This window comes from Uranotaenia lowii, chromosome 3 (genome assembly GCF_029784155.1).
Source record: "Uranotaenia lowii strain MFRU-FL chromosome 3, ASM2978415v1, whole genome shotgun sequence".
Taxonomy (NCBI): domain Eukaryota; kingdom Metazoa; phylum Arthropoda; class Insecta; order Diptera; family Culicidae; genus Uranotaenia; species Uranotaenia lowii.
In genome coordinates, this window is record NC_073693.1 from 175,686,102 (window position 1) to 175,705,432 (window position 19,331).

General features: G+C 35.7%; 2 protein-coding genes across 2 annotated transcripts; one reads left to right on the forward strand and one right to left on the reverse strand.

Annotated features, from left to right (window-relative positions):
* The first annotated feature begins 2,329 nt into the window (after nt 1-2,329).
* LOC129758662 (hexamerin-1.1-like) lies at nt 2,330-4,657 on the forward strand. The gene is made up of 3 exons (XM_055756227.1): nt 2,330-2,485; nt 2,549-2,676; nt 2,744-4,657. Exons 1-3 carry the CDS (start codon nt 2,395-2,397, stop codon nt 4,589-4,591), a joined length of 2,067 nt encoding a protein of 688 aa, XP_055612202.1. The 5' UTR covers nt 2,330-2,394; the 3' UTR covers nt 4,592-4,657.
* Nucleotides 4,658-16,415: 11,758 nt separating this feature from the next.
* LOC129758661 (hexamerin-1.1-like) lies at nt 16,416-18,788 on the reverse strand. The gene is made up of 3 exons (XM_055756226.1): nt 18,635-18,788; nt 18,425-18,552; nt 16,416-18,357 (listed from the first exon to the last, which is right to left on the reverse strand). The coding sequence occupies exons 1-3, from the start codon at nt 18,723-18,725 to the stop codon at nt 16,501-16,503; spliced, it is 2,076 nt and encodes a 691-aa protein (XP_055612201.1). The 5' UTR covers nt 18,726-18,788; the 3' UTR covers nt 16,416-16,500.
* Nucleotides 18,789-19,331: the final 543 nt, after the last annotated feature.

Sequence of the window (19,331 nt, forward strand, 5' to 3'; positions counted from 1 at the left end):
AAACTCAAGTGGCTCGAAAAATGTCAACGACGTTCAGTCCGATCTCTATTCTACATTTTTGTAAAGTCAAAAGTCTCTTATCAGTCATTCCTACACAGACAAAAATTTTGACTATTACGTATCACTGAAAACTGCAACCTTTAAAATAAATCACCTGTAATTAACAAAACCTGCAATTTTAAATTGCTTTCCTTGAAAGTTAACGAAGATTCATTTATTATTACAGCAAATGTCCTGTAAAATAGTTGTACACTAAAAATTTAACGTCACGTAATCATGTTTTCGACCTGTAAAATTACGGTAAATGTCCTGCTCCTTTTTGTTACAGGACATTTGCGTAATTTTACAGGAAATAATTTTTGCTGTGTAATGCAAATCGAAATGAGAAATTGAATATAATCACTTTGTAAGGAACGTCTCAAAACGGGAAAATTTTGAACATTTGCAATCAAACTTCCAAATAGAGTCCTGACGTTTTGATGAAAATTGAGTCAAATTGGCGAACAAGAATAATGAGAAATAGGTGTATACAAAATTGCGCGGTTTTATTCGGGCTTACCCTAATTTTCATAGAAAAAATTGGGAAAAGCCCGATTGTTCGGATGGGTTTACAACATTTGCTAAATTTGAACCAGAAACTTCAATCTTGTTAACATAATTTATGATTTTTGTGCCTAATATGAAAATTTCTTTAGCTTGTTTTATCGAAATTAACATGCAAACATATTTCGGAATTGTTGAATTAGATTAAAACACCGCTGATGTGCCTCGAAGAAAATAGTTTTTCATGTGTTAATCTTTTACCTTTTCATTTTAATTTTGATAAGAAATATGTACCCAGGTTTGCCCGGTTTATGTATGATATCACATGATATGTTTGTATTGCCCGGTTTTGAGTTGTAAATTTTGAAATTCAATGCCCGGATTTTGCCAGGTTTTTTTCAGAAAAAAAATCAGGAAAGCATCTTCATTAGACTGGCCCAAATCTGTATAGGATAATTTTTACAGCATTTTTTTCATCGCGGCAATCCCTGGATTGGTGCATTTAGGTGAAAAATGACTTTCTGAAAGCTTTGGGTCATTTGGCAGAAGTACGAGCTGGCGCAAAAGAATTAATTTGTATGGAGATTTTCAGCAAAATCAGTGAAAAATCGAAATACTTTCACTCTTTGTGTTCTAAAATATGTTTCCAGTATGCTAGAAAGCTCAGAATCTCAAACAAGTTTGTAGAAGGTTGTGACGCAATACGAGTTGACTGTGGTGAGTTATTTGCAATTGAATGTGTAATTTTTTTTTTCGCATTTCATCGATATATCGTGAACGGTGTATAAAGTGGATTATTACTATTAACTTGATCGCATTGTCACACAATGAGAATAACAGATAGAAAGTTTGTGTCCTCGGCTAAGTTATAGCTTATTTTATAACAAATATCTTTGTAAAAAGTTGAAACAAGGATTTGAAAAACTATGAACTGTTGCATTGTTTTGTGATCAGAAATAAGAGTTTTGGTTAGTGCGATTATTAGGCCAAACACCGTTCACGATATTACAAAGAAATGCGAAAAGAATTACACATTGTGGATAACTCATTACAGTCAACTCGTATCGCGTCACAATCTTCTACTAACTTGTTTGTCATTGTTTGAACTACAATTCCTGAAATTCTTTCTAGCATACTGGAAACATATTTTAGAAGTGTGAAAGTATTTCGATTTGTCATACATTTTGCCAAAAATCTCCATACAAATTTCAAGTTCTTTGCGCCAGCTCGTGCTTCTGCGAAATGACCTGAAACTTTCAGAAAGTCATTTTTCACCTAAATGCACCCATCTAGGAGGTGTCGCGTGGAATAAAAGGATTTTTTTTGTTATGGGCCAGTCTTATCTCCATGTTGCATCTCCATGTTGCAACTTTAATTCCAACAGTTTTAATTGGGATGATGAACATACTGGGTACACTAAAATATACCTGAACTTTAGGATACCAAGTCTCCAAAATGACATAGTTTTTTAAACATTGCATAGATACGTCTAGATCGAACTTCAGCCATGCATTTAAACAATTGTTTTCCATTATCTACCACAAGCTGATTTAAATATAAACTTTCAAAATTTGGGTCAAATTTGCTGCATTTCAATTCGCTTGGTACTATAAGATCGAATTGATGTTTAATTAATAAGGTGATCGACCGGTCAATCAGTATGAAACATTCTGCAGGTTATCACAAGTTCTACCAATGAATGGTTGCAGTCAAATCGAAACCTTATCTAAAGGGACGAAACAGGAGGCAACAATAAGAAGGTAATCACTGTTTTGCGGGTGCATATAAAAGCTGCATTTCTCCAATGTAAATCATCTTCAGTGCAGCCTCCAGGCGGTACAGTTCGTCAGGATGAAGTGGATCATAGCAGCAGTAGCCGTTTCCCTGGCCGTTGTGGTCAGCGGATCGTACACTCCAGGTGTGAAGACAGACGTGACTTATGGTAATTTATTTTACAAGAATTAGACTTGATAAACATTTTCATATTCAATCATAAATTTTACAGCTGACAAGGATTTCCTCTTGAAGCAAAAATTCTTCTTCGAAATCCTGAGGAATATTCATCTTCCACTGCAGTATGAGGAATACATGCCATACACGAAAATATATGTCGATGATAAGACCAAATACGTGGTATGTATTGATAAAATCAACTTCTACAAACAAGGACAAGCAATTGATCGTCATTTATTTTACCCAGAACTTCGACCAAGTTTTCGAGTTCTTCGAATTCTTCAAACTTGGATATTTGGAGAAAGGAGAGATCTTCACCATCTACAACAAGTTCTACCTGAAGCAGACTTATCTTCTGTTCACTTTCCTGTACAACTCACTGGACTGGGATACCTACTACAAGAACGTGATCTGGGCCCGTGAGCATGTCAACGAAGGAATGTTCATCTACGCCGTAACTCTGTCCGTCATGCACCGAACTGACCTGAAGGGAATCGTTCTGCCAGCCATCTATGAAATCTATCCTTACTATTTCTTCAACACCGATGTCATTCGTTCGGCTTCGTTCCGCAAAATGTATGATCCCAAGTTTGGATTCTACGGCAACGGAAAATACAACGTTGTGTATTCCAACTATACCCTGACCTATCCAGCTCAAGCTAAATTGTTCTACGATGATCACTACGACTACATGAGCTACTACTATGAGGATATCGGTCTTAACTCTTACTACTACTACTTCATGATGGATTATCCATTCTTCCTGGGTGGTGACATGTTTGGACTGTTCAAGGATCGTCGCGGTGAGCTGTACTTCTACTTCCACCAGCAATTGTTGGCCCGTTACAATCTGGAACGATTCTCTTATCATATGAAGCCAATTATGGGTCTTAACTGGCAGTTCCCACTCAAGATGGGATACTTCTCGCTCCTCAGCTACTGGAACGGAGTTCCATTCAAGAGCCGTGATTACAACTATGTGATTGGAGACTACGATTACTATAAGCTCGACTGGATCAAGGACTGGGAAATGAGAATTCGTAAGATCATTGACCAAGGTTACTTCTTCTTGGATGATGGAACCAAGATTGATCTGCGCAAATGGGAAAACATCGACTACCTTGGAAACATTGTCATCGGTAATGCTGATTCAATGAAGTACGGATATTTCGGTTTCCTGGAGACATTCACCCGAATGCTGTTGTCTGGTAATGATTTCGTTACCATGAAGACCTGGCCATCAGTTTTGATGAACTTCGAGACTACTCTGCGTGACCCAATGTTCTACAGCATGTGGGAACGGTTCATGGACTTCTACTATCTGTTCAAGAGCTACCTGCCATACTACACCTTCGATGAACTGAACTTCAAGGGTGTCGTCATCAAGGATGTGGTTGTTGACAAGCTGATGACATATTTCGACTTCTTCGATGCCGATATCTCAAATGCCATTCCAATGACCAACGTCAACAAATACTGGGACTTCACCGTTTTCGGCCGCACCAAGCGTCTGAATCACAAGCCCTTCACCTACACCTTGGATGTTATGTCCGAGTACACTGGAAAGGGTGTGATCCGCGCCTTCATTGGACCGAAGTTCGACCGCTTCATGGATCTTGACTACTACAAGAAATATTTCGTTGAAGTTGATCAGTACTTCGTTGATTTGGTGGTTGGCGAGAATACCTTCGTGCGTAAATCGCGTGACTTCTTCTGGAGTGTGAAGGATCGCACAACTTACACGGAACTGTACAAGAAGATCATGACCTCGTTCAACGGCCAGGACAAGTTCGTTCTTGATATGTCGGAAGCTCACTGCGGATTCCCAGATCGTCTAGTGTTGCCTAAGGGTTGGTACAGTGGAATGCCTTATCAATTCTACTTCATTATCACTCCATTCTACACCAAGACCCAAGACCTCTCGTTCTTCGATAAGTCGTTCTCCTGTGGAGTAGGAACAGGTATGCGCTACCTGGATACTCTTCCAATGGGCTTCCCCTTCGATCGTGAGATCAACTTCACCTACTGGTACACTAAGAACATGTTCTTCAAGGACGTTCTTATTTACCACACTGATGACATGAAGTACAACTGAAGCATCAACTCTTGGCAAACGGATTATGGAAACGATGAAAGCTAAAATAAAATACCTTTGAATCTACCCTTTTGTTGATATTTTTATGAGCTGCAATCCGAAAACTTGGTCACCATAATTGCAAGAGAGTTTAGTCAAACTATTACTCAGTACAGCGAAATGAATCCTAAGATTTCTGCTTTGCATGTTTAATATAAAGAAGATAAAAATTTGTAAAAAAAAAAAGAAAAATCAGGAAATCGAATAAAATGTTTAATGCCAATAGACGTCAAAATGCAAAAACTTGTGATAGAACTTCAAGTATTACGTAATTTGGATAATCGAGTTAAAGGGCGTTTTTGGTAAAAATTGTGGCTTCAATCATCAAATTTTCAAGCATTAGCTGGTGAATTGAAACAAAAACAATTCTTAACCACATGTAAATCTTTTTATGGCTTATAAAGAAATTTTTACACTGAAATAATTGAAACGAAAAAATAGGATAAAATCCATTCCGAGTTGAAAATTTATCATGGAAATCGTTATTCAGAGAGACAGATTTGGACGTAACACTTTACACGAAGAAAACTTTCAGATCGATATGATGAATGATGAAGAAATTGTGAGTTATTTTAATCTCAATTTTGATTTTTCATTCTATGATGGCGATGATACATTTTCGAAAAAAAAGCGATTTCTTCGACAAATGTGGATCCTTCAATCGATTTATATACATAAAAATGAATTTCTGTCTGTCTGTCTGTTCCCCTTAGACTCGCAAACTACTGAACCGATTTGTGTGAAACTTAGCAGGTGAGATATTGGAGGCTGGGGAAGGTGCCGATTATGGTTCGAGACCCCTCCCCCTTACACGAAGGAGAGAGGGGTCTTATATACACACGACAAATGTTTGCACAGCTTCAGAACCGATCAAGCAAATGGTACCATATTTGGCATGGCAGAGTATTCGGGTACGATAAATTATTCTACTATTCTATGCGACCCGTCCCTCCTTCCAGTTGGGTGATAGGAAAGAGGGAGGGGGTATTCCTTAACATTTTTCACATATTTTAAAAACTAATCAGACAAATGGAACCATATTTGGCATGGGAGAGTAAGTTTGGCACCCCACCCTCCTTTCAGAGGAGAGATAGAAAAAGACGAGGGTGGCTCTTTCACAATTCTTGGTACAACTGGAGAATACTACTCCTATATACCTACTCCCTGAAAGGAGGATGGTTTGTCAGATAATCATAGAATCATACAAAAATGATTTTCCAAGTTAAATTTTGTCCATTTCTCGAATTTTGTAAAAAAAAGAGGTTAAATGTAAGCCTCCTCTTCTCTTCCTATATTCCCAATTCTATCATCCTACTGCAAGAAAGGAATTGTTTCACATAGAAAAAGTATTTTTCGTACTCAAATACTTTTTGATGCCAAATTTGGTTTGATTTGCTCGAGTTATGCAAAAAAAAAATGTATGGAAGACCTCTCCTAACCCTTTTCATCTACCTCTTTGAAGGAGTGAGGGATACCAGGAATATTCATAGAAGCATTTCTCGTACCCAAATATCGTTCCCTGCCAAATTTGGTTTCATTTGCTGTTGTTATTCTTGAGTTATGTAGTAAAAATTGTATGAAACTCCCTTCCCTCACGCAGAGAAAACTAGGCTTTTGAAACAAAACAAAAATGATTTTGTTTCAAAACATTCATTTTTTGGAACCTAACTCCTGTTTTATTTGAACCAAAAACTTTTGTTTTTGATTCAAAAAAATATTTTTTGAAACAAAGAATTAATTCTTTGAACTAAATATTTTTGGATTTTGATTTTAAGCAAATACTTTGATTCTAAATAAATTTTAATTGAGCTTATTTCTTTTAAAACAAAGTCAACTTTTTTTGAACCAAAGGAAAATGTTTCAAACTTGAAGAAATGATTCCTTTAATTAAAAACTTCAGCCTTTGATTCAAAAGATATTTTGATTTGCCTTGCAAGAAGAATACAAAACAGAAAAATCGAATCAAGTTTGGCCGGTCGTGTGAAAGTGCATGGTGTGAAAATGCAGGTCAGAGTTAACTATATTAGAAGGATTCAGGATGAAGTATGGTAAGTATGTTAATTAAAGAGTGAATATCGAAGATTTTCTATAAGTGATTGCGTTTTTACAGAACCAGAGCCGAAGGATGGTTTCCCTGGATGCCTCAACCGAGATGAAAGCTACGATGACACCGCTCCAAATCCAGCGGTCAGGTCGACGAAAATTTGGACCGGATCGATTTTAGTGAACTAGTTTGTGGCCAAGTGTTTCATCTGTTGTAAATAAAAATAAATTTAACATATAAATTTCTTTCTTTTTATTTTTTTGAAATTCCTAATAGGAATTTCAAAACAACAGGAAATATGTCTTCCAATTGGAATAAATAGAAAATGGTTCAATGAACCAATCTTTTTATATCAAAAGCTAAATTACATTGTGGCGAACGAAAACAACTTTGTATCAAATGAAACTGTTTGTTGTTTCAAAGTATTAAGATTTTGATGCAAAGATTTTTCAAACGAAAAATTCTTTGAAACAAAGGAAAATGGTTTTGAACCAAAAGAATTTTTATTTGTCCCAAAACCAAAGGAAAAAATCCTTTGTTTTTGCGGCACTTTCCTTTGAAATAAAAAACCTTTTCGCTGCGTGCTCTTTTCTTTCTCCCCGCTGGATGAAGGAAGGGGTCTAAAACAATCATTAGAACATGTCACGTTCCCAAATACCCGCCCATGCCAAATTTGTTTCCATTTGCATTATTAATTTTTGAGCTATAAAAAAATAATAAAAGAGGGCCCCTCCCTCATTTATATCTCCCTACTGGAAAGAGGGAGAATAATCATTGAAATATTTTTCGTATCCAAATACCTTCCCATGCCAAATTTGGTTCCAATATCTTCATTAGTTTCCGAGTTATATGAAAAATAGTAAGATAATCCCCCTCCCTCCTTCCTTTCTCCCCACTGAGAGGTGGGAGGGGTACCTAATATTCATAAAAATATTCCTCGTTCCCAAATACCACCTCATGTCAAGTTTAATACCATTTGCTTGTTGGGTTCTCGAGTTATGCGAAAAATTGTCTTTTGTTTGGGAGGCCCCTTCCCCCTTCCTGAGAGAGGGAGGGGTCTCAAACCATAATAGGAACCTTCCTCTGGCTCCAATACCCTCACCTGCCAAGTGTCATGCAAATCGGCTCAGTAGTTTCCGAGTCTATAGGGAACAGACAGACAGACAGACAGACAGACAGACAGACAGACAGAAATTCATTTTTATCTATATAGATTAAACCAAATTGGATGTTCAGTATTTCTATGGCGTCGTTTTTTCTTTAATGGAATGTCTTCTGGAATGATTTTGTTCAGAATATGATAAAAGCAGGGCTGGTAGCGGTTTGACAATGAAAAAGTAGGGGCTTTAGTGACCAAAATTTGAAAAAAAGTGACCAAATAGTGACTTTGAGGACCGAAAAAAGTGACCAAATAGTGACTATGTAGAACGAAAAAAGTAACTTTGAACTACAAATAATGTGACCAAATCAGGCCGTGCGAAGGACCCGGCCAGGGGGGGGGGGGGGGGGGGGCTTGGTTTCGAAATTTAGATAAAAATAATAACAATACAACAAATAAAAATTTTAAAATGAAAAGGTTTTCTTACACCGTTTGTCACTCATGTTCAACACACAAACTAAACAAAAGACTGATAAAAAAAATTTGGAACCATATTACAATGAATGTTTCAAATTTTCGATAAGTCAAGAAAGTAAGAAATAAATTAGTTTCTAAAGAATTTCTTAGCAAATTTAAAATTAAAAAATCTGAATTCTAAAATAAATGTCCAATCTTGTACAAAACTTACCATGAATAGATGTCAGGAAAATGATAATAATTGTTAATTTTTATTCATCTAAATTTGGAATTCTTTTCCTCATTTACAACTGGAAGTTTAGTGAGAAATTCCGCTGTAATTTTTTAATTTGAACAGAAAATATTTAATCACGATTTAAAATGTGAATTAGCGATTACTGAATAAGAAATAAATTTTGAACAGAATTTATTCAATGGTTTAATTTAATTTGATAAAAAGAAGAATATATTTATGATTATTTTAAAAGTGCCAGTTATTTAAACCAGACATAAAACCTTTAATAAAGTAAAATTCTCCAGTTATCAAAATTTCTTTTTTGAAGCTTAAATAATAACTTCATGTTCCACTACACTGACACAGAAATGATAGAAAATGAGTAATTACGTGAATGATAAAAACTGATGAAAAATTAAAAATAATGAGTACAAAACTTTTGTTATTAATATTGAAAGCACAAATCAAGTACAAATTTAGTTAACATTGCGTATTAAAATTTATTTTTAAAGTTGCTACTTAGAACAATTTTTCAAACTTTTTAGATTAATTTAAAAATCATGATCGATCCAAAAAAACATGATTTCATATAAAAAATATTAATAAAAAGTTTTTAAATATTCAATCGCAGGTTTTAAGGCTTTAAATTACAAGCTCTGAGTATTTCCAAGACAATTTGAAAAACATGAAAAAGAACAGCAAAACTTCTGAAAATGAGAACATTGGAATGAAATATGAAAGAATTAGTGAATATATGAGAAAAGCCGCAGCAAAAGCTCTTAAAACTAATAAACAACCTTTGACACCAAAAAGAAAGAGAGCGTTGATGAGAGTTAAAGATGCCATAAAAAAGAGTAATAAAAGACCAAATGTGGAATCATTCAAACGGCTGATAAAAAATAGAAAGGAAGAATTGCAAATAGCAAATAAGGAACACGAAGAAAAAATAATAAAAGATTTTTACAAGAATTTGAACGACTATAATACAGCAGTAAGAATACAAAAATCATATAAATTTCTGAAAAAATTTTGTGCTAATAGGAAGAGCTCTCCATATATTCCGAAGGCGGAATGGAGTAAACTTATTAATTTGGAACTGGTAGAGGAAGTCAAGTTTTGTGAAAGTCATGATACGTGTCCTCTACTAGAAACACCAAGAGAAGAGGAGATGCGAAGCATTGTTCAGAAATCCGGTAATGGAAAATCAGCTGGACCAGACGGAATAAGAGTAGAATATATAAAATATGCAGACGAAGAAACATGGAACGAGGTAGTAAGGCTATGGCAGCAAATATGGATAGAAAATATATTCCCAGAAGAATTTGAAAAATCGATACAGATTCCGATTCCGAAGGTAACAAGACCTGTAAAAGTGGACGACTATAGACTTATAAGCTTATGTAACGTAATCTACAAACCATATGCTAGATGGATAAGGGACAAATTGATTACATTTGCTGGCAAGCCAGGATTATATCAGGCAGGTTTCACTGAGGACAGATCCACAGATGATAATATTTTCATAGCAAGGAGAATCCTAGAAGAAAGTTGGAATGCGGGAAGACCTATGTATGTAGCTAGTATCGACATTCAAAAAGCCTTCGATCACATAAGGCTAAACAAACTAAAGGAAATTTTTGAAGAGTTACACGTACCAAGCCTTCTAATAGATAGAGTATTGCTTTGCATTAAAACAGATAGGATCAGGATAAAATGGCAGGGACAGACGACAGAGGAGGGGGTGCGAGCTTCAGGAGTAAAACAAGGATGTCCACTATCACCCTACATTTTTAACTTGGTGATGGACCATGTAATGAAAAGGCTAGCAAGAAACGTTACTGGACTTAAATTGTTGAAGATCGGACAAATAGGAATACCTATGATTTTAGCATATGCAGATGATTTGCTAGTCATCACAGATAACAGGAAAGACTTAGAAAAAATTATTAAAGAACTAGAAAAACAATTAGAAGTAGTAGGCCTAACCATAAACAATAGAAAAAGTCAAGTGATGATAAGAACTCCTATTAGGAAAGAAACACGAAAGAACAACATAATATTGAATGGGAAAGAGTTTAAAGTGAGTGAAAATATCAAGTACTTAGGTATAACACTAACGGATACACTAGATAGGCCAGCAACTACAAAAAAAAGATGCACAAATACACTTAAAGCAGCAAAGTCCGTGGTACAATTTTGTAAAAAATTCAATCCATCTTGGGAAATAGGTTTGCTAATATACAAAACAGTTCTACAACCAAGTCTTCTTTATGGTACCAAAGTAGCTACATTGACCAAGAGAAGTAGGAATCAGATTTCGCGATATGAGAAGATGATAGTCAAAGAAATTTGGGAAACTTGTAGGGACACAAAGAACAAGGTACTTAACATTAGAAAGGTACTCGGAGGAAAAACGGTGAATAGGAGAGTGAGGATAAATAGAATTAATTATTTTGGTCACATAAAAAGGAGAGAGCCAAACCATCCACTTAAGCTAGCGTTCAAATACAAACTTCCTAGCAAAAAAAGAGGGCGGCCAAGTTACACATGGAGAAGCTCACTAGAACAGGATTTAACAAAATACCCAGATATGACAGAAGTTGACTGGTCAAATCTAGTAAAGGATAGAGCAAAACTTAAGAAAAAAGTTGAGGAGATCTTCAGTAGAAGCGGAAGTGAAATATCAGATGGAGAAGAAGAACTTTAATATATGAAAGTACTCAATCGTTAACTCGATGAAGCCTGTATAGAATAAAATAAAAAGTATTTAGAAATGAAACTCAAAATAGAGAAATTAATAAAAAAAAAAGATGTTTTATTTTTATTTGTTTAATAATATAGTTAATGCGTGAACCTTGATAAAACTCATAAGGAAAATATTAGTCATGGAAGGTTGGGAAATGGAAAGGGGAAAACACAAGCGACTGAAGATGAGGTGGGCGAAAAGACAGCAGACCTAGGTGACTGAATTTTAGAATAAGTCTGTTCTTGCATATCATAGTTACTAACCTTTCTTATTTTTACAGTTTATTTTTAGTTTTTATTTTTACAGTTTCAAATCATAACCTAAACACACAAACATCTAATAATCAACACTAAAAACAACTGTCACTTTCTATGCTAATCTTTCGCAGTACCATTCACTCCCAACTTACTAGATAGAACGTATTCCTTTACCACATCTTAATTTCTTTAGAATTAGTTTTTTCCTTAAATGTATCTTCTCATAAAAATCCTCTAACTCAATCATAAAAACACACACACACACACACACACACACACACACACACACACATCATAAAACGTTTAAAAAAAAAAAAAAAAAAAAAAAAAAAAAAAAAAAAAAAAAAACCCTGAAACTATCCCCGAGGCAAGTGAGAGAGAAAGTTGGGTCAGGTAGGTGAAAAAAGGTAAGAAAAAAAAAAAAAAAATAAATAAATAAATAAATAAATAAATATAAAAATAGTTTCGAAGGTGGAAGAATGAGGACCATCACTGTTGGTGCCGTTATTGATTTCATTTCATACATTACTAGGACCGCAAACTTGAAAATTTGAAAACAATCTATCGATTTCTTACCAAGTATAAAACACACACATACAGAAACACGCATTAAAATTAAAAGTCAGTAATTTATTAGCATTTTTTGGTTTTATTGAATAGAGGGATGATGATTTGTAGTAATATAAAAATTGTTTGTTTGTTTTAGATCGGACGGAAAGTGAACAGGTTATGAAATTAAACAAGGTGGGTCCCAGCTACAGGTAAGCTGAGAGTGTCTAGAGGTAAGACAGGTAAAATGGTAAGATTATTTTACCATACAAATATGTCATTGATTGAATATATTATATAAGAACGTGCAAAAAGTTGCCAGCTGGGCAGGTATCTACACGGATGCGGAATACCTGTCGTAGATTCTTAACTCTAAATATGTTATGAATTTTATACGGCTGCGAAACAGTTTGCGCGTTCTACAAGTAAGACATACACATACACGAAACATTGTCATTTCATGTCAGTTCACACGAAGCCATGGTGTCGGGTATGTGATAATTTGCATTGAAGATTGGCCGAACTAAAAATCTAAAGGATGCAAATTAACGCATACGTTGGCGAAACTGCGGTGAATCCGTGCACCCATGGTGGATTATCTACATACATACATACATTAAATTACAAGCTCTGAGTATTTTGTCTCTTTTGATTAAAATATTGGGTCCTGAAATAACAGAAGGTTGAAATTATGTTTTATTATTAAAAAATGGGAGTTAAAGGCTTATGGTTGAAGAACACGAAAATTCAGAATTTAAAAACAAGGAAACAATATTTAAAAATATGTCTTAAAAATTTAAAAAGTTTGATTAAAAAAATTCGGCAAGTTGATTAGAAAATTGAAAAAATAAATGTACAATAAAGTTCGGTAAATTTACTTGAAAATTGAAAAAACAATATGGAAATAAAAAAGATAAGTTTTTAAAAACATTTCAGGAAGAGTTTTTTCAATAAACATGTTTCACTATAACCATTTTGGTGCTTATTTTTTTAAATTATTGATTTGGTAAATAGTGTCCTAAACCAGAAATTTTGTCAAATTCGGCCGAAAACATTTAGTTTTGGTGATAAAGAGTTTATTACTAGTAAAATCAATCATTTATAGATAACTGATTATGGAAAAATGTCATTACAAGTATTTTTGACATCACAGCAGAAAGTGTAAAAAAACCTGATTCTATTTAAAGCTCATCAATTGATTCAATGATTTTGATTTGAGTTTTTGTAAAAAAAAGTGCAGAAACTTCTCTAAAGATTTTTAATTATTTTCAAAAGTCATTTCAATAACAAAAGCTGATAGAAATATTGCATACATATTTAGATTCGGAGAACCCAAATTAGTTGAAATTACCGTTTAAATTCATTGCACCTAAGAGAAATGTAAATTTTTTAGCCTTGTGTAAATTTTTAAACCTTTTTTTTAAGTATTTAGAAGAACAAAAGACACGAAATAAATTTGAGTATGAAATTGTTTTTTTAAAGAATATTTCATATCAACATAACATTTGTTATAACATAAAAGATTTTAAAAAAATGGTTCGTTTCAATCTCAAACTTAGTTACACTTCTTAATAAAAACCCATTCCAAAGACGAGATAGGGTTTTTGTATATCAAGTTTTGAGATCCAATGCAAAAGGTTGATTGAACTAAAAAATAAAATCTACAATCAAAGTTAGTTTCAATTCATGAACGTCAAATAATGTCGTAGATCGAAATGTCTCAAGCCAAGGGTGATTCATGCCGAAATTCCGCCGGAGGCGAAAAAAATTTCTAACTGACTGAACAAGTAATTTACCGTTACTACCGTCAATATTAACACGCGCAATTCAAATTACTCTTTCATTGGTTTATTTTCGGTGAAAAAAGTGACTTTTGGTGATAAAAGTGACCATTTTTCGGAAAATAGTGACTTTAGTGACCAAATGATGAAAAAAGTGACTTTTTAGTGACTGACCCAAAAAAAGTGACCAAGTCACTAAAAAGTGACTCGCTACCAGCCCTGTAAAAGGCACTAACCGATGATTCGACATTTCCTTGATCTTTAAAAATGTGATGCCAATTTATACAGGTAATTTTATTTTTTATGTTTGCATAGTTTGCATGTTTGTATTCGAGAACTTATTCATACTCGCAGTCATTGGGTTCATTGTATTTATGTATAAAAAGAGAAAATTCAATCGCTGTATGAAACTTTTCATTTTTCCACAGTGGATCCAACGATTCTGTCACACAGAAATCGTCAAGAATATCCGTCAAAAGAAAATCTAAATAACAGTTTTCTTGATTTTTTACGTGATTAACCTGGTTTAGGCCTAATTTGGCAATTTCGTCAAATATGTAATGCAAAGTAGGTTGTTTTGTTCTATTAAAACGCAACACTAAAATTTGAAAAAAAAAAACATAAAACATCGATGAGCGAAATCGTCAAGCAATGTCTCGTGCGTACCTGGAGGCGTTGGGTTTAGTTGAACTACCTCCATTCAAATGTTATAACTCGGTAAGAGATTCTATGTTAAGCTCTTGGATAAAGTTATTTAGCAGAAATTTTTCTTTGGAGAATTTACAAACTGGCACGAAAACGATTACATGGCTCGGTTTCACGCTTAAAAAAGTTTTTAAGAAATGAAAAAAAAAATCGAAGTTTCCCACAAGGTTGCTGATCTTCGCTCAGAATGGTTTTTCACCCCGATCCTAGTCACCAACGAGTTTACTCCTCAACATAGAAAGTCTGTTTTCTTTAGAAACGACGCTTTTCAGCATCGAACGACGCAAACCTAGTTTGTTTTTCTTCCCCTCTTTAGTGATCCGTTATTTTCTGAGTTACTATTGGTAACCATCAAACAATCATCATTCGCTTCTAATGAAAACATTGCGCGTAGACGGCGTCGAATTCTTCGACATCTACTCGACTCGCTGACGATCATGCTTCGCCGCGAACGCTTCGTGAAGGAAAACGAGTTAATTCTTGGAACGCAAGAGATGCCCAAAAACCAAATTTATGCCAAAATTGCCTTATTTTCCTCTCAAGGTGTGTTAAATATTTTATTAAATATCTTTCTTAGTCGTTATCCCAGGAATTGATCTCTAGTAGCATTCTTCCTTAAAGGTCTGATTTTGGGCATGAATCAACACCATCGTCATCAACTCGCGCCGAATCAACTCGCAAACAAATTCATTCAGCAGCGAAGCGAATGATTGCTGGAGTAAACAATGACTAAAAATCGGAAGGAGAAAATCAACAAGGAACGCTAGGCAACACAAACAGAACGAAAATTCATAGTACATGGTTCACTAATAGTGTTTTCGTTTATTGGCAGTGGCAACCTAGTTACCCACGAGTTTTGCCCTAACTGCTGTTATTATGTTCGTTTATTAATTCAGAAGCCCACTAGTTTTGCCCGAGATTTGAACCTCAAGCAGGCGGTTGCACCCCGTAAAAGTTGTCAGTGTTGGGGGTAAACATAAGGGTGAGTATAGCAACCATATATTTACATCGTCCCGGGTAACGATTCTGTTCGTTTATTCAGAAAAAGTTTTGCCTCGCGCTAGTGGAGAAAACGAAAACGGCATAAGACGGCGTTCTTATGTTGTATGTTTTGATTCATTCGCGAGTCAATGCTTAACAGCGTCATTACTGTGGTTGCGTCGTAACGATTGGAAATTTTGAAGCAAACGAAGCGATTATCAGTAACCCTGGTTTCCCATACAAGCTTTGAAGTTAAAAATTACTCATGTAACCGTTTAGTTTTATTTCTGCAAAAATTCATGGATGAATTTTGAACCAAAACTAAGCCTTTTTTACCTCAGGATTTTAGAAATCCGAAAACGACCCCAAATCGACTTAGTTTTATAGTTCAACTCATATTTTTGTAATGATATATAGACATCCTGCTTAATTTTTTGAGCTATTTTTATTGAATCATAAAATGGGCGTTCGAAAAACTTTAGGATCGAAAACTTTAGATACTCTCTTGTGTTATTGATTACATTTTTAGATATCTTACGATAAAAATAGCCATTTAAGTGTTAAACATGAACGAAACGTATCCCGGCTGATTATCAATCAATGGCGATAGAAATATCCTCTTTGGAACGAAAACTGTCTCAGCAGAAAAATAAACCTCTTGATTCGATTTTCAATATTTTAAAGAAATTTTTCAAGTGTTTTCAGTTTGGACAAAAAAGGAAATGTCTGACCTCGACCTCGATTTTATGTATGATTTTCGTAAAAAAAAAAGCGGAGCACAGAAACAACTTGAATGATGATAATTAAAAAACAGTACCTTTTTCTAAAAACTTGCGCACCCAGTTCGCGATCGAAAAGTTAGAAAGAATTCAAAGGAGTCAATTACTACAGACGTTATTTATAAATATTCGCAAATAATAAAAAAGAGAAAGTTTCTTCAGAAGTCATTGCTCCATTTGAAAATTGCTATTTATTTACACAATCATTTTCCACATTGTTACGTGCCACGTATCACTTCTAAAAGCTTTGGTTCATTTTCATGTCATCCATGTGGTAGATAACGACGTCCTTGAAGAACATGTTCTTGGTGTACCAGTAGGTGAAGTTAATCTCACGGTCGAAGGGGAAGCCCATTGGAAGAGTATCCAGATAGCGCATACCCGTTCCTATTCCGCAAGACATTTTCTTATCAAAGAATGAATCGCCAACGCTCTTGTTCGTGAATGGTGTAATGATGAAGTAGAATTGATAAGGCATTCCGCTGTACCAACCCTTAGGCAACACTAGACGATCTGGGAATCCGCAGTGAGCTTCCGACATATCAAGAACGAACTTATCCTGGCCGTTGAACGAGGTCATGATCTTCTTGTACAGTTCCGTGTAAGTTGTGCGATCCTTCACACTCCAGAAGAAGTCGCGAGAGTTGCGCACGAAGGTATTCTTGCCAACCACCAAATCAACGAAGTACTGGTCAACTTCAACGAAATATTTCTTGTAGTAGTCAAGATCCATGAAGCGGTCGAACTTTGGTCCAATGAACGCGCGGATCACACCCTTTCCAGTGTACTCGGACATAACATCCAAGGTGTAGGTGAAAGGCTTGTGGTTCAGACGCTTGGTGCGGCCGAAAACGGTGAAATCGAAATATTTCTTAACATCCATCATCGGAACAACATTTGAGATATCGGCATCGAAGAAGTCGAAATAGGTCATCAGCTTGTCAACAACTACGTTCTTAATGACAACACCCTTGAAGTTCAGCTCATCGAAGGTGTAGTATGGCAGGTAGCTCTTGAACAGATAGTAGAAGTCCATGAATCGTTCCCACATGCTGTAGAACATTGGGTCACGCAGAGTAGTCTCGAAGTTCATCAAAACTGATGGCCAGGTCTTCATGGTAACGAAATCATTACCAGACAACAGCATTCGGGTGAATGTCTCCAGGAAACCGAAATATCCGTACTTCATTGAATCAGCATTTCCGATGATAATGTTTCCAAGGTAGTCGATGTTTTCCCATTTGCGCAGATCAATCTTGGTTCCATCATCCAAGAAGAAGTAACCTTCGTCAATGATCTTACGAATTCTCATTTCCCAGTCCTTGATCCAGTCAAGCTTATAGTAATCGTAGTCACCAATCACATAGTTGTAATCACGGCTCTTGAATGGAACTCCGTTCCAGTAGCTGAGGAGCGAGAAGTATCCCATCTTGAGTGGGAACTGCCAGTTAAGACCCATAATTGGCTTCATATGATAAGAGAATCGTTCCAGATTGTAACGGGCCAACAATTGCTGGTGGAAATAGAAGTACAGCTCACCGCGACGATCCTTGAACAGTCCAAACATGTCACCACCCAGGAAGAATGGATAATCCATCATGAAGTAGTAGTAGTAAGAGTTAAGACCGATATCCTCATAGTAGTAGCTCATGTAGTCGTATTGATTATCGTAGAACAATTTAGCTTGAGCTGGATAGGTCAGGGTATAGTTGGAATACACTACGTTGTATTTTCCGTTGCCGTAGAATCCAAACTTGGGATCATACATTTTGCGGAACGAAGCCGAACGAATGACATCGGTGTTGAAGAAATAGTAAGGATAGATTTCATAGATGGCCGGCAGAACGATTCCCTTCAGGTCAGTTCGGTGCATGACGGACAGAGTTACGGCGTAGATGAACATTCCTTCGTTGACATGCTCACGGGCCCAGATCACGTTCTTGTAGTAGGTATCCCAGTCCAATGAGTTGTACAGGAAAGTGAACAGAAGATAAGTCTGCTTCAGGTAGAACTTGTTGTAGATGGTAAAGATCTCTCCTTTCTCCAAATATCCAAGTTTGAAGAATTCGAAGAACTCGAAAACTTGGTCGAAATTCTGGGGAAAATAAATGACGATCAATTGCTTGTCCTTGTTTGCAGAAGTTGTTTTAATCAATACATACCACGTATTTGGTCTTATCATCGACATACATTTTCGTGTACGGCATGTATTCCTCATACTGCAGTGGAAGATGAATATTCCTCAGGATTTCGAAGAAGAATTTTTGCTTCAAGAGGAAATCCTTGTCGGCTATTTAAAGGAAAAAAAATTAAATATTTTGTTGTAGTTCGAGACCCTCTCTACATTTGAGGTCAAATCGTATCCCACTTACCGTAAGCCACATCAGTCTCATAATCTGGCGTATAGGCTCCACTGACCACAACGGCCAGGGAAACCGCAATCGCTGCTACGATCCACTTCATCCTGCTGAACTGTACTGCTTGGAAGCTGCACTGTAGTTAATTCTCTCAGGTGAAAGCACTGCTTTTATATGCACTTCATAATCTATGCATTCCTTGCTATCACACATGGGCAACATTCGAACGAAAACGAACGCAATGCATTTCGATAACCTTTACTCATGAATCATCGTTAACTAGCCAATGCGGTACTGCGAGGAATTCAAACATTTACGAAATTTGAGTCTAGGATATAATTTAGATTTAGATTTATTTTTTTGCAAACAATGGTAAAATATCGAGAAGGCATTCCTGTTAGTAAGTAATTGCTTTTTTAGATAAATGCATCGTTGTTGTGTTACATGGGTCGTATTCGTGACAGCTCCGCGAAAATTTTCTAGTTGTAACTTTTAAAATTTGACCACTAAAAACGCGAACTGCTTCAAATCGAACGATGAGAACAAGACTAGTAATTTGGAACACAAGCCTTGCCTTCAAGAAATGTACTAATTTTCAAAGAATTTGGTCGTTGGCGCTTCTACACTCCTGGCGTTCGGCTTCTATCTTCCGGCTTCGGCTATAATCAGTTGGTTAGAACGTGTGGTTTATGATGACTCGAAAATTATGGTA

Coding starts and splice junctions, on each gene's coding strand:
- LOC129758662 (XM_055756227.1), top strand. CDS start 2,395: ATGAAGTGGATCATAGCAGCAGTAGCCGTTTCCCTGGCCGTTGTGGTC. Junction 2,486..2,548: donor GAAGACAGACGTGACTTATG/GTAATTTATTTT, acceptor TAAATTTTACAG/CTGACAAGGATTTCCTCTTG. Junction 2,677..2,743: donor ATGATAAGACCAAATACGTG/GTATGTATTGAT, acceptor TATTTTACCCAG/AACTTCGACCAAGTTTTCGA.
- LOC129758661 (XM_055756226.1), bottom strand. CDS start 18,725: ATGAAGTGGATCGTAGCAGCGATTGCGGTTTCCCTGGCCGTTGTGGTC. Junction 18,553..18,634: donor TGAGACTGATGTGGCTTACG/GTAAGTGGGATA, acceptor TCCTTTAAATAG/CCGACAAGGATTTCCTCTTG. Junction 18,358..18,424: donor ATGATAAGACCAAATACGTG/GTATGTATTGAT, acceptor TATTTTCCCCAG/AATTTCGACCAAGTTTTCGA.